The sequence below is a fragment of the Molossus molossus genome, unplaced genomic scaffold (genome assembly GCF_014108415.1).
Source record: "Molossus molossus isolate mMolMol1 unplaced genomic scaffold, mMolMol1.p scaffold_m16_p_1, whole genome shotgun sequence".
Lineage (NCBI taxonomy): Eukaryota > Metazoa > Chordata > Mammalia > Chiroptera > Molossidae > Molossus > Molossus molossus.
The window spans coordinates 118,198,881-118,213,757 of NW_023425344.1; the positions used below are offsets into that span (position 1 = coordinate 118,198,881).

The following is a 14,877-nucleotide window of genomic DNA, read 5'->3' on the forward strand; positions in this document are numbered from 1 at the left end:
TTTAATATGTTTTTGTTGATTTTAGAGAGAGAGGAAGGGAAAGAGAGAGAGAAAGACATCAGTGTGAGAGAGAAACATCAATCGGTTACCTCCTGGACAGGTATCCTGACAGGGAATTGAACCTTCAACCTTTCAGTGCATGTTAATGACTCTCATCCAACTGAGCCACACCAGCCAGGGCTAGGCTTGAATATGTTTGACTGTGTTTAGAAGTAGAAGGTAGATTATTGAAGAAGAATGGCAATTTGTAATAATGAAGTTATCTACTTGGTAGTTTTGAGGTTTAACTGAAGGGTTTTTCTCTTGAGGGGTTTCAGGAACTTTTATTTATTACTATTATTATTATTATTATTATCAGCTCCTTAAACAGATGTGCAGATTGTTGATGGTATTTTAACATATTGAGAGCTTAATACTACTTGGTTAATTATAACCAAGAAATGTAGAGTGAAACACATATTTTAGGCCTGGAACTGCTCCTTTGAGAAAATGTAAAATTTTTTTATGTGTGTGATTTCAAAAATTTGATTTAAAATGTATAATTAAAAATTGCCATATTGACTTATTTCAAATAAGTAGTTTATGGGCATTGTAGTCTGTTTCACAAAGGCTGAATTGTGTAAATAATATAATGAGTACTACTTCCCCCTTGTGGAAGTTACATCAAACACAAATGTAGCAAAAATGCAAGCTTTATATCTTACTTACCATTTTCTTTTAAATAATGACTGTGTTTGATTTTTCTATATTTTTTAAAAGAGAAAAACAATAAGCTTGCAGGGTAATAACTTTGGCTCACTAGCAACCAAGGAAATGATACAGACTGGAGTGTGAAAAATAATGATCTCTGTAGCATACTTGTAAATGAACCACAATGAGAAGAATTTAAAACAAGGGCATTTGGCAGAAGAAAGTTGGGAAACCCAGTAGCCACTTAAAGAATTTACCAGTCCCACTTGCCTGACTCTTGAGGCCAAAGTGCTTGAGTTTAAAACCTTACTCTACCATTTGCTCCCTGTGTGACCTTGGACTAGTTTATTTTCTATTCCTTCATTTATTCATCTGAAAAAATGGAAATAGGAATAACACTATAAGGATTATAAATTAATGCATATAAAACACTGGAAACAATGTGAGATACAGGAAGTACTCAATAGTTATTTTTAGATGACATCAGAGAGATAATTATATTTACATAAACAAACTGTTTTACCTTCCATAAAACTGTTATTACTATGTGTATGGCTAAAAGTACTTAAAAAGTATTTTTGTCCCCCAACCCCACCAAAATAAATCCTTAAATTGTTGTATATCTTAAAAGCCAGTAATAATGATAACAGCTCGTTTTCAGTAGTGCTTATTAATTGTTCCACGCTGTTCTAAGTGCTTCACATGTATTAATCACAGTAAATGTGGTATTTAAAAATAAACTAAATCTAGAACTGGCTTCTCCTCAGTGGTAGTAATACAACCTAGTGTAGCATTGACACCAACTTTATAGTTTCTCTTCATAGGAATGTCCCAAATGCCATGTCACAATTGAGAAGGATGGCGGTTGTAATCACATGGTCTGTCGTAACCAGAACTGTAAAGCAGAGTTTTGCTGGGTGTGTCTTGGCCCTTGGGAACCACATGGATCTGCCTGGTAGGTTGGGGAAATGAAGGGAAGAATATGTTCACATAAGTATGTGATATATGCTGGGTATTGTGAATAAGGTTTCTACCTCATGGAAATCACCATCTAACTTGGGAGCCAGCTAAATGAATACAGTGTTTGATTAGTGATGGAAGCATATGCAAGACATCCAGAGAGAGGAATTAATTAGGCATATTTCACAGAGCAGGTAATAATTGAGCTGAATTTTTAGGAGGACTAAGAGTTCATTAGTTAGAAAAGTGTTAGGAAAAACATTCAGGGCAAAAGAAGCAGCATGAACAATGGTAGAATGATGTGAATGTACACAACTTACTCAGAGAAGAGTTGCATTGTCTAATATGTCTCTCTCTAGGCAGTAGTTGAAAACTAAGAGACTATTGGCAAAACCCAGCATGCAGTGTGTTTTCCTTACCCTGCCCACCATTAGACAAAATATTTGTCCCAAACTCTGAAAATTGGAAAATTGCCCATTGCAGTCCAGAGTTTTAGCTTCTCTGAAACAAGAACAGGTCTGCATTTCTGCTTGGTAGCAATCATCTGGAGTTGATTTACTAGCCTTTCATTTTCAGTTTGTTATGTTTCCCCAAGACTGAAGCTTAATGGCATTTGCATGTATCATGATGGCACTAATCACATATAGTGGAAATATATACCTTTGCTCCATTCCTATTTCTTATGTTTGAGAAAATTCAAGTTAGAATGAGGATGCCTTGAATTTTGAGGAAAATGGGAGCTAGCACATCTATTGATAAAAGTGAAAATATTTCTGAGTGTTATAATAATGCAAATAACCTATTTCACTGATTTGAGTTACCTGCCTATCCTCTATTGGCCTTGGAGTTTGCAGGCCCTAATAAGTTGTGGGAAATAGGAAAAGAACATAGATTGGCACCTAAAGTAGTTTGGACAATATCAGAAGGATTTTAACGTGATCATGACGTGATCAGATCTGTTATTTAGTTGATAAGCCTCTCTGTTATGTTTGACACATTGTCTCATAATTGTGGCTGCTTTGGGAGGAGAATAAATTGTAGTTTCAAGACAAGATGAGGATCTGAACTTAAGACAATGGCAAGTATTTCCTGTTAGTTTTGTTGATACTTTCATTAGTTTCATTAGTTAGAGGAATAGTATGAGGGATTACTTGCCTGAAATTAATTCTGAGCCAGGTAAAAACTAAGTGTAAGTAAAGAAAGCGATTTTGCCATTGTCAGAGTCAAGAAAGGGTGTTTGGGTTTCCAGACAGGTACTCTGGATTTTAAGAAGACAAACGGAGAATTAGAGTGTTTCCAGAAACTAAATTCACTCTAGTATATTTAAACAAGCCTAGTGATGAGGAGAGAGATTGCAGAAGAAGCGTTTAGAGATATATTTTAGTGTGTAAGGTAATCTATGATCACAAGTTAAATTTTAAATGAGCTGTATTGAAAACTGGAAAGGGTACAAAACAAGTGGTGGATACAGAAGAATAAAGAATGGCCTGGATCAGGGGTGTCAGAAATGTTCCCTGTGTCTTGCCTTTACCCATGGCTAGGGTTACAAATGAAATTCTCTGCTTTCTTGTTTAAATCTGAAAATACCTTAGAGTCCTCAAAATAGCATTCCAAGTAGCACTATCAGTTTTCTGAGTTAGAAATACAGGTGAATCCTGTTTGCTTTTCTGCTTTAAAATCCTTAATATTTGGCAGAGTAAAGCCCAAAATGAATTGTGGCTTATAAATATCTCTTTAAAATCGAAAGGAAAAATGTTAAGGATTATCAGGTAAGAAAAGATGTTAATATTTGACCAGTAGAGGGCAAAGGGTGATCTTTGGGCTAAATTGAGTAAAGTAGTAATTATTGGTAAGAAAAGATTATAACCCATGCTAGGGGAAAATTAATAGATCTCCTGACCTAGGTGAATTTTGGTCTGGGTTATTTTAAAAACTTGAAGTTGAGCTTAGTGAGTCATTGTTGGTTATTTCTAAATAATTTTGGAAAATAGAGAGATACAAAGACTGGAAGCTAACAAAATATAATTCCAAATTTTATGATTCCACAAACTACACATGAGCCACATAAATTAATTTTTCTCTTCTGTGAAATCCCAGAATCCAATATATTATTAGATGATGGATTAGGGAATGGTTTATAGATCTCAGCAAGATATTTCATTGTGAACTGAGAAGTTTGTGGCCTGGGCTGTGAATATAGAGAGGGAGGGATATTTGGAATTAATTAAATGATTTCTTAGAGTATAGATAATGGATTTGTGTCTTTCTAAGCCTAATGGAATGCTTTATTGGTTTGTTGAAAGCCTTTGTCCTCTTTTTTTTTTTCCCTCTATATAAACTGTATACTGCTTTTCTGGTCAGTTTTATTGGTGATGGTCTTGAACTAATCTTACATACATTTGAGGATAACATCAAAGAGAGATATTGAATACATAGATCATTAAAATCCTGAAGAACTTGATAACCTGGAACAATGAGCCAGTTTAACAAGATTTAAATTAAATTCAAAATTCTTTCTTTAGTTATACAGAGATCACTGTTAAAAGATTCTGGAGCTATGACAACAACATGTGAACAGTGTACTCACTGGTTAAGAGCATAGTCCTCAGTTGGCAGACAATGAATACATTTAATCCCCAGCTCTGAAACTGGTTTTTGCAACCTTGAGTATGTTGCTTATTTTCTCAAAACCTAGTTCTTCATCTGCTCAATGAGAATAGTAATAATACACATTTCATAAAATGGTTGAGGGCATTAAATGTGATAGTACATTTAAAGTTCTTAATAAATGTATTGTAAATAAGAAGCACACAATAAATACCAGCTGCTTCCATAATTAGGCTCCCATAAAAGGAAAGAGTAGAGAGTAAGTAGGATGAGGGAAGTGCCAGTCTTACTCATCTCCACTCTGAGTTGACTTCCCTGCGCAGGTTTCCCCCAGCTCCTCACTTTATATATCATTTCGTTTTCGATGACTCTCATAAATTGTAATAGCATGTAAAGCACATAGCACAGCATCTATTATGTAGTAGTCTATCAATTACTGGTTCATTGGTCTATAAAAGAGAAGAGAACGTGAGTAACTCTGGAAAAGTAGGACTGTTAGGCCTAAATAATAGTCAACCTAGGAGATGAGATGGTCTCTTTTTTCAAAAATTGAGTTAGAAGTTCAAACTTTAGTCAGTAAATGGAAGTTCTAGAAAGACAGCGTTTTCTAATGATTATAGGTAAGTTAATTTGGATGGACTACCTCAAAAAGTGGGAAATTCACTATTACTAGATAAGTGGACTAATATTCTGTTACAGAGAAGATTCAAGCACTAGGTATAGATTAGATTCAACAACACTGAGTGTCTTTCAGTCTAGTAACTGTCATTATAGTGATAGAACTCTTGGTATTTTAACACTTCAGTTTATCTGTATGTGTATAAAGCGGAATATTGGTTCTAGATAATCTCTAAATCCAGACTAAAATTCTGTTCCCTTTTCAATTGATTTATGGCTTTACGGAATCTTCTTACTTTGCTTTAAGGTACAACTGTAATCGTTATAATGAGGATGATGCAAAAGCAGCAAGAGATGCACAGGAGGTAAGTATACTTATTTTGGGGTAACAGTTGAACACGATGTGCATTGTGTTTATTTTTATTTATTTATTTTTTTAATCATCCTCACCCGAGGACATTTTTCCATTTTTTGTTCAGGTAAAGTGGGTGGGAGAGAGAGGAACAGAGAGAGAGAGAAACATCGATGTGAAAGGGACACATCGAGTGGCCGCCACCCGCACGACCAACCAGGGCCGGGGACAAACTGCAACCGAGGTACATGCCCTTAGCGGGAACCGAACCCGGGTCTCTCCGGACCGCAGGCCGATGCTCTAACCGCTGAGCCAAACCGGCCAGGGCTGCATTGTGTTTATTAAGGAATAAATTAGCAGGAGTTTTCTGTTCTGAAAGATTTATGGAAATATACTCCAGTAAATACTGGGTATCTATATACCTTTAGAAAAGGAATCTTATCCAAAATGCATATCCGGAGCATTCCTGTTTATAGGTTTATTTGTTTTCTTTTAATCTAGACATTTCAGGTTTCAGTGGTCGTGGTGTCAAGATTTTCCCTCCCCAGCAAGGAGACTAGATTGTAGAAGGAACAGTAATTGTTAAAGAGCTCTGGTGCTATTTATATGCAGTCTTTTTTCAAAAATAATTTTTGTCTTTATTAACTTTTTGTTTGTTTGTTTGTTTGTTTATCCTCATCCGAGGACATTTTTCCATTTTTTTGTTCAGATAGAGTGGGCGAGAGAGAGAGAGAAAAACATCGACGTGAAAGAGACACATCGAGTGACTGCCTCCCGCCTGGCCCTGACCCAACCAGGGCTGGGGACAAACTGCAACCGAGGTACGAGCCCTTAGCGGGAACCAAACCCAGGTCTCTCTGGACCGCAGGCCAACGCTCTAACTGCTGAGCCAAACCAGCCAGGGCTGTCTTTATTAATTTTTAGAGAGAAAGAAGAAGGAAGAGGGAGAGAGATAGAAACATCGATGAGAGAGAACATCGATTGGCTGCCTCCTATATACCCCCAACTGGTATGTGACCTGACCAGGAATCAAACCACGACCTCTTGGTGCATGGATTGATGCTCAGCCACTGAGCCACACCGGCTGGGCCAGTCTCACTTATTTTATTTATTTATTTATTTTTTTTAAACCTCATTATTCATCAAGAAACTCTTTTGGAATGGACTGCCTCAGGAGGTAGGGAATTCCCTATCACAGGTATGCATCTAGATTCAGCAATACTTTGAGTTCCTTTCAACCTGTGAATCTATCATAATTATAGATTCCTGGAATTCTTTACTTGCCACCTATCCCATATTGAAATTCCCCAGTTTTCCCAAAAATATTTCCAGGTGGTTTTTCTTGTCAGGGTGTAATCACAAACATCTGTTGCTTCTTGTTTTACTTTTCAAACATTCTTTTAACATTTATTTCCAATTAAAAATACCAGAAATACAGAAGAATATATACGTAAACTAGTCTGCCATATTATTAGAAGTGAAAATTCTGTGTCTTTTTTTTTTTAAGACTGGAAAATTATATTTTGTATCTGTAAATGATGAGAGGTGGTTCATAGACTTTCACAGTATTTGTAGTCCTTTTACTCTATTTATTTTTTTATTATTATTATTACTTATTTATTTATATATTTTTTTGTACATGCCCCTAGTAGGAACCAAACCCGGGATTCTCTGATCTGCAGGCCAACGCTCCAACCACTAAGCCAAACTGGCCAGGGCTGTGGTCCTTTTAAAAGGAACTCCCCCCACACAAATTTCAATGTTGGTTTAGATTATATTCATTATAATTTTACTTAAACATGTTTAAACATAAAACCAGCTGTAAGCCCTTAAGTTTTTATACAACTATATAGCAAAACCAAGAGAAATCCAAAACCAGTGAAACTCAAGTTAAAATTAATTTAACAAATGTTGTTTGCTAAACTTAAATTATTGTTGATAGTCCTGGCTGTTGTGGCTCAGTTGATTGGGTGTCGTACCATGCACCAAAAGGTTGCCTGGTAGGGTGCATGCAGGAGGCAGCCAATTGATGTTTTGCTCTTTTTCTCCCTTTCTCTCTCTCTAATAATCAAAAAAAGAAATTACTGTTGTGGCTGGTTTGTTTTTTGTAAGTTTGTGAATAGTTTATTATATTTAATAAGTGTATTGTGACTCAATAAAGCAAAAGTTCAGGACAAAGAGCTCATTGCTTAAGCCAATTATTATTCTCAAGTTCCAAAATAGAATAGTACAGGAAAAATATAGAGAAAATAGGATTTTTTTTGTCATAAAAACATAAAGTATCTTAGGAACACAGACTTGACTTTACAAAAACAGCCAGCAGCTGGATTTGTCTTGCAGGTTAGAGTTTGCCTACCCCTGGTCTAAGCAGTCAGGTATTTTGTTTTTGTTTTTTTAATTTTTTTATTGATTTCAGAGAGGGAGAGAGAAATAGAAACATCCATGATGAGGGGAACATCGATTGGCTGCCTCCTGCACGCCCCCTACTGGGGATCGAGCCCACAACCCCGGGCATGTGCCCTGACCAGGAATCGAACCAGAGACCTCCTGGTGCATAGGTCAGTGCTCAACCACTGAGCCTCACTGACTGGGCAGCAGTCAGGTTTTGTTTGTTTTCTAAAGTATTTTCAGGTCACTGATTGCATTTCTCAATCTAGTTTCTGGTGTTTGGTTTTAAAGTTGATTTTATTTGCAGTGGTGATACGGGTTTTCTTTCATGTTGAATTGTAGACCTATTTTAGTAAGAAGCTGTTTCAGAACTGTTGGTCATATTAAATCAAATCCTCTGACATCATACATTTTAATATGGTAATTTAGGTTTTCTATTTCATCTTGAGAACTCGACAGACCTGAAAATATTAGTGCTTTTGAGAGAGATAAAATGCCAAGCAGATTATTTTTTATGTCTATATTTTTACATGTAATTGCTGTAATTTTTACATAATATATAATAACAGTATTTTAATCTAATAATGATTAGATATAATTGGCATAATTTTTCATTGTGTAAGCATTGGTTTTGATACCTACATGACTCAAAGTAACATGGTTTGTATAGGGTTTTTGAGGTATGATACAGGATCGTGTGGTTGGCTAATTCTGTGGTTCAGAGTTAGTATTTCTAAGGAAGAAACCAACCATAGGGCCTAGTAGTGTCTGTGCTGTTAGTTGGCTTTAAGGCATGAGGAGAGGAAGATGGAAGTGGTGGTAAAAGAAAAGAAGTATGTGTATGGTTCCCTCAGCGGTTGAAGCGTCGGCCCGTGGACCAGAGAGGTCCGGGTTCGGTTCCTGCTAAGGACACGTACCTCATTTGCGGTTTGTCCACGGCCCCAGTTGGGGTCGTGTGGGTGGCAGCCACTCGATGTGTCTCTTGCATCGATGTTTCTCTCTCTCTCTCTCTTCCTTCCTCTCTCCCTCCCTCTCTTCCTCCCACTATATCTGAAGATAAGTGCAAAAATGTCCTCGGGTGAGGGAAAAAAAAAAGAAATATGTATATGGTAAGAAATCTTTTCATAGTGGTAGCATTTAACAAGCATTAATTATTTTCTACATATTAAGTAGACATAAAAAGATTTCTTTTTAAGCCTTGACCGGTTTGGCTCAGGGGTTGGAGCATCAGCCTGTGGACCAGAGAGTTCCGGGTTCGGTTCCCAATAGGGGCACATACAAAAAAAAAAAAAGATTTCTTTTTAAAAGTCTGGCTCCTCTGGAGATTTACAGTGTAATGGGAGAGACTTATATAATTTCTTTTTTGCAGTGTGATCAATAATATTTTAAAAATCTAGACCAGATATCATAGTGTTTCTTTGATAATACTTCATGTATGTTTTTTTTTTTTTTTTTCCCTTCAGATAGATTGGGGGGAGGGGGGACATCGATGTGAGAGAGACACATTGATTGGTTGCCTCCTGCATGACCCCGACCAGGTCCGGGGACAAACCACAGCTGAGGCACATGCCGTTGGCCGGAACCAAATTCAAGATTCTCTGGTCCATGGGCCAAAACTTTAAACACTGAGTCAAATCGGCCAGGGCCATATATCTTTTTTTAAGATTAATATAACTGTAGTCCAATATTGTTTGTATATATGTTTATTATATAACATGATTTTAAAATTATACTATATATAGTTTGAAAGCAATATTTTGTTATATTGTCAACTCCCCAGTGTTCAAATGTCCCCATTTATCTCAAAAAAATTTTTTTTGTTTTTGGTATGTGCCCCTAGCAGGAACCAAACCCAGGACCTTCTGGTCTGCAGGCCGACGCTCCAACCACTGAGCCAAACCGGCCAGGGCTCAAAAATTTTTTAATAGTTGCTTCAAATTAAGATCTATACAGGTCTACAAAATGGGTTTGATTGCTATCTCTTGAGTTTTCTCTTGCCATTTATTTGTTGATTAAAACTTAAGTTATTTTGTCTTATAGACTTTTTCATATTCTGCATTTTATTGATTGCAGCTCCCTGGTGTCATTTAATAGGTTCTTCTATCCCTGTATTCCCTGAAACTAATGGTTAATTCTAAGTACTTGAATTCTGAATCATTTTGGGGGACAAGGTGTCAAAAGGACATAAAACTCTTAGCTGGTGGAATGGTATTGTGGTATGTCGGGAGCTATGTGGTGTTAGTTGTCTCTATGTTTTAAGTTTTTTAGAAAATTGATTTTAGGGTAGGTGGTGGGAGAGAAACATTAATTTATTATTTCACTTATTTATGTATTTGTTGATTGATTCTTGTATGTGTCCTGACTGGGGATTGAACCTACAAACTTGGTATATTGGGATGGTGCTCTAACCAACCAAGCTACCTGGCCAGGGCTGCCTTTCTGTTTTCTACTTCAAAATATTGATGCTTCTTGCTTGTTTTATACTTAATTGAATACTGTAACACAATGATATCAAATAGAACTTTCTGTAATCGTGGAAATGTGCTTTATTACCACTGCCCAATCTGGTGGCCACTGACCACATATGGCTATTGAGTGCTGAGGAACTGAAAAAAATTTTTTGATCCTCACCCGAGAATATTTTTCTATTTATTTTCAGATAGGGAGGGAGGGAGGGAGAGGTGGAGAGAGAGAGAAACATTGATATGAGAGAAACACATTGATTGGTCGCCTCCTACATGTACCCTGACCAGGGTTGGGGATCAGACCTGCAATCCAGTTACATGCCCTCTATCGGAATAGAACCCTAGACTCATTGGTCTGTAGGCCAACACTCTAACCGCTGAGCCAAACTGGCCAGGATGAGGAACTAAATTTTTAATTTTAATTTAAATAGCCACATGTTTCTAGTGGCTACCATATTGGAAAGTACAGCTGTGAGACATTCAAAGCAGTATTAAATAACAAAACTAGCAGATGTCTGTTTGTTCCTGATTTAGCTAAGTTCTTATACTTTTCATCAGTAAATGTGATATCATCTTTTGTTTATATATAGTACATTTGTTATAATTATGTAACCTTAAGTTTTCTTAATGGGCCAGCGATCTAGGGCAGCCCTGCAGAGGTACCTGTTCTACTGTAATCGCTATATGAACCACATGCAGAGTCTACGCTTTGAGCACAAACTGTATGCTCAGGTGAAGCAGAAAATGGAGGAGATGCAACAGCACAACATGTCCTGGATTGAGGTGCAGTTCCTGAAGAAAGCAGTTGATGTCCTCTGCCAGTGTCGTGCCACACTCATGTACACTTATGTCTTCGCTTTCTACCTCAAAAAGAATAACCAGTCCATTATCTTTGAGGTAGGAATAGTTACTGAGTGGGGAAAAGACCCACCTTGTGTCATATGACTACTTGGTCTTTCATAGATAAGATAGTTGTAAAGGTTCCTATCTGCTCAGAAAATGTGGGTTAAAAATGTAGTATTTATGGGAAAAATACAAAAAATGTATATTTCTTATCCTAAACTACATTCAAATAGATGTGTGTTAGCCAGCTAGCGATTAATTGTGCAGGCTCTGGAGTCAGCCCTACATTCGAATTTTGACTTCACTTGTTAGCTCTATTGAATTGGAGCAGATTTCTTAACCTCTTCTGTATTTGTTTTAAAATGGAGATTAAGCCCTGGCCCGTTTGGCTCAGCGGTTAGAGCATCGGCCTGCGGTCCAGAGAGACCCGGGTTCGGTTCCCGCTAAGGGCACGTACCTCGGTTGCAGTTTGTCCCCGGCCCTGGTTGGTCATGTGGGTGGCAGCCACTCGATGTGTCCCTTTCACATCGATGTTTCTCTCCCTCTCTTCCTCTCTCTCCCTCCTACTCTATCTGAACAAAAAATTGAAAAAAAAAAAATGGAGATTAATACTTTTCTAGGGTGTTACATACAAGGTTTAAGTGAGGCAATTCATGTATATTGCTTATATAGCACCTGGCATAACATAACTCTCAATAAAAGCCCTTTTTCAGGCAATACTAATACATGGTATTAGAAGTTAGTATGGTGGTTATGTAATAACTAAATGGGGCTTTAAGCAGTAAAGGTTTTTCAAGTAGATATGTTCATTTAAAATTGATGCATGAAACATTGGTGTCGATAGATGACTAGATAGTAACTGACTAGCAGAAGGAAATTTAGATGGGTAAATGTATAGAACTAGCCATAGTAGTAAAAGACAACAAAATTTTATTTATTTATTTATTTATTCTCCTCACCCGAGGGCATTTTTTCCATTTTTTGTTCAGATAGAGTGGGAGGGAGGGAGAGGAAGAGAGAGAGAGAGAAACATCGACGTGAAAGGAACACATCGAGTGGCTGCCACCTGCACAACCCAACCAGGGCCGGGGACAACTGCAACCGTGATACGTGCCCTTAGCGGGAACTGAACCCGGGTCTCTCTGGACCGCAGGCCTATGCTCTAACCGCTGAGCCAAACCGGCCAGGACAAGATAACAAAATTTTAATCTTTCATACAGCATTCTCTTATAAGAAGTAGGTGGAGCGAGATAGATGTAAAGCAAGAAACTGGGTTTCTGTTTATTCCTCAAGTTTCCCTTTTAGGTTTAGCAAAGAGCAGTTCTCCGAACTCGGAGATACCTGAAAATTTTAAATCCTTTCAAATTGCCCTTGATATTCTTTCAGAGGTAATGGGTAAATTTTTAGTTCTTTTGACATTTAGCAAAATGTCCTTGAAAGGCGAAAACAAGTTGTTAAAGACAAAAGCAACAAACAGCTTTATAAGTGCAGTTAAAACCACCTGTGAAAATTTTGGAACCTGTGTTGAAAGCAATCTATTGGCTAGAAAGCAGCTAAGATGGTTTATCTTTCAGCTTACTTTTGAAGACAAAATGTACTATATATTTTTTCTTCTCACAGAACAACCAAGCAGATCTAGAAAATGCCACAGAGGTGCTTTCGGGCTACCTCGAACGCGATATTTCCCAAGATTCTCTACAGGATATAAAGCAGAAAGTACAAGATAAGTACAGGTGAGATTTTTTTTTTTTAAATAGTTTTTGAGCAAAACATTCTGCCTTTGGTAGTCTGATATGCCTTAATGGTGAAGTTAGGTGAAAGTGAAACATGGGTTTAGCACACCCAGTGTAACTGAGCTACTGATATGTTTCTCATAGATTACTTCTGTCCTTGGGCAACAGATTGCAGATAGTACTGCTGGTTAAATGTAGTGGAGGAAATCAGCCATATATTCTGCCAACTGATTCTGCTGCTTCCTCACAACTTGATCTACTTATTTGCTGCCCTTCAAGGAAAAGCCTAAAAAGGGCAAGTGGCCATTAGGATGAGCAGTGAGGGTAGGATGCTGGTCATAGCCTGGGGGTCCTGGGAATCATGGCTGTTGACAAGTGACCTACCCAGACTTTCTTTAGAGTTTTTATTATATTTTCTCCCCACTAAGGAGATTTACTTTGTCCCAGGGGTAGATGGTACTTCAAGATATGCTATCTCTTAAGCTAAAAATGCAAAATGTTTGCTTTCTCTACATGAAGGTTTTTTCCTCCAAAGTTGTTTCTGGCAAATAGTAATATCTTTTTTTTTTTTTTTTTTTAAGTTTACAGTACCCTTCCTTCCTCCCGCCCTTCCTTCCTTCCTTGACTTAGAGAGGAAGGGAGCAGGAGAGAGATAGAAACATTGATGAGAGGAACATAGATTGGCTTCCTGCATTGTCCCCCACTGGGGATTTGGCCCACAACCTGGGCATGTACCCTGACCTGGAATCGAACCAGCGACCTCCTGGTGCATGGGCCACTGAGCCACACCAGCTGGACTAATATCTTTTTAACAGTAGTAGAAACCTTTGGGAATTTGGAAGACTTGGAGATTTAGTGTCTTAACCAACTATTGCCACTACATTGTGTTTATGGTACTTGCACAGATAACAAAAATTTTATGGATGTGTTATAAATAAACCTCGAAATTACTTCTTCCTGAAACTGTTACTTCTAAGTAGAAAGACAGGATTGAATCAGATGATTTTTAAGGCCCTTAGGCATTTTTAACATTTTATTGCTCTAAAATTAATTCCCTAAACTGAGAATCATGGCTATTAAAAAATACCTTTTTAAATTAGAAACAATTTGATGTGTCTTTACATCTAGACCTGAAAATGTGCCATTTTTTTAAACTTATCTTTATTGTTGAATGTGCTACAAATGTCTCTCCTTTTTTTCCCCATTGACCCCCTCCTCCCCAATCCTGCCCCCATCCTGCCTTCCCCACACTATTGTCTGTGTCCATTGGTTATGCATATATGCATAGAAGTTCTTTGGTTTATCTCTTCCCACCCTCTGTCCCCCCTTCCCTTTGAGGTTCATCTGTCTAATAACCAATTTGTACTTCTTAATTCCTTCATCTTTTCCACCCAGCCCCCAGCCCCCTTCCATCTGACAGGCAACAAAAAGTTCTCTGTATCTGTGAGTCTGTTTCTATTCTGCTTGACAATGTGTTATTAAAAACAGGTGCTTAGTTTCAAGTGTTGATTAAATGTAGGGGTGCCCTAAAGTAAATGATTTTTATTACTAGAAGCTGACATTTTCTTTTTCTCTCTGATTACAGATACTGTGAGAGTCGACGAAGGGTTTTGTTACAGCATGTGCATGAAGGCTATGAAAAAGATCTGTGGGAATACATTGAGGACTGAGAATGGCCCTGCATAAAATGAACTTTGAAAACTTTACCATCTAGAGTGCTCATGCAATTAAAACAAACAAAACAAACACAAATAAGGAGGCACTAAGCCCGTTCTGACACTGCTGGTCTGTAGTACCAGAATTCTGTTTTGTTAACGGAAAATTTAAGTAAATTATATTGTAATAAAAAAAAAAAGGTAGATAAACCATTGTACAACAGTATTCTAGGCCGCCAACAAAAGTGTGACAACCACACTAAAAGCCCTCCAACTTTAACTTGTAGCTTCATTCTCAAAGCTGACTCCTTTTTTTCTTTTTCTTTTTCCTGAGTGTAGTACGGTTAAAATTTAAAACAGGTCCTTGACATTGCTTTTCATGCCCAAACCAACCATTTTGTTGTACTTTGGTAAAGAACCTCTTCCCTTTCTTCCCCTACGCATACAGATACACCCACACACAGAGACTGACTCTTTTTCTCTCATACGCCAAGGTAATGAGTGAATGATGATTAGTTCCTTGTAAAGAAAATTCTTGGGGCGGGAAGGGGATAGGCAGCAGGAGG

At 37.5% G+C, this 14,877-nt stretch overlaps 1 protein-coding gene across 2 annotated transcripts in view; it reads left to right on the forward strand.

Moving 5' to 3' along the window:
- The window catches only part of ARIH1 (ariadne RBR E3 ubiquitin protein ligase 1), a 134,936-nt gene extending 120,391 nt beyond the window's left edge, over nucleotides 1–14,545 (forward strand). For both annotated transcript variants that reach the window (XM_036247785.1, XM_036247789.1), the window contains 5 exons: nucleotides 1,515–1,645; nucleotides 5,183–5,240; nucleotides 10,717–10,977; nucleotides 12,544–12,656; nucleotides 14,242–14,545. In XM_036247785.1, the coding sequence (XP_036103678.1) occupies nucleotides 1,515–1,645; nucleotides 5,183–5,240; nucleotides 10,717–10,977; nucleotides 12,544–12,656; nucleotides 14,242–14,326 (648 nt within the window). In that variant the 3' untranslated portion in view covers nucleotides 14,327–14,545. The remainder of the gene's footprint in view (nucleotides 1–1,514; nucleotides 1,646–5,182; nucleotides 5,241–10,716; nucleotides 10,978–12,543; nucleotides 12,657–14,241) is intronic.
- Nucleotides 14,546–14,877: the final 332 nt, after the last annotated feature.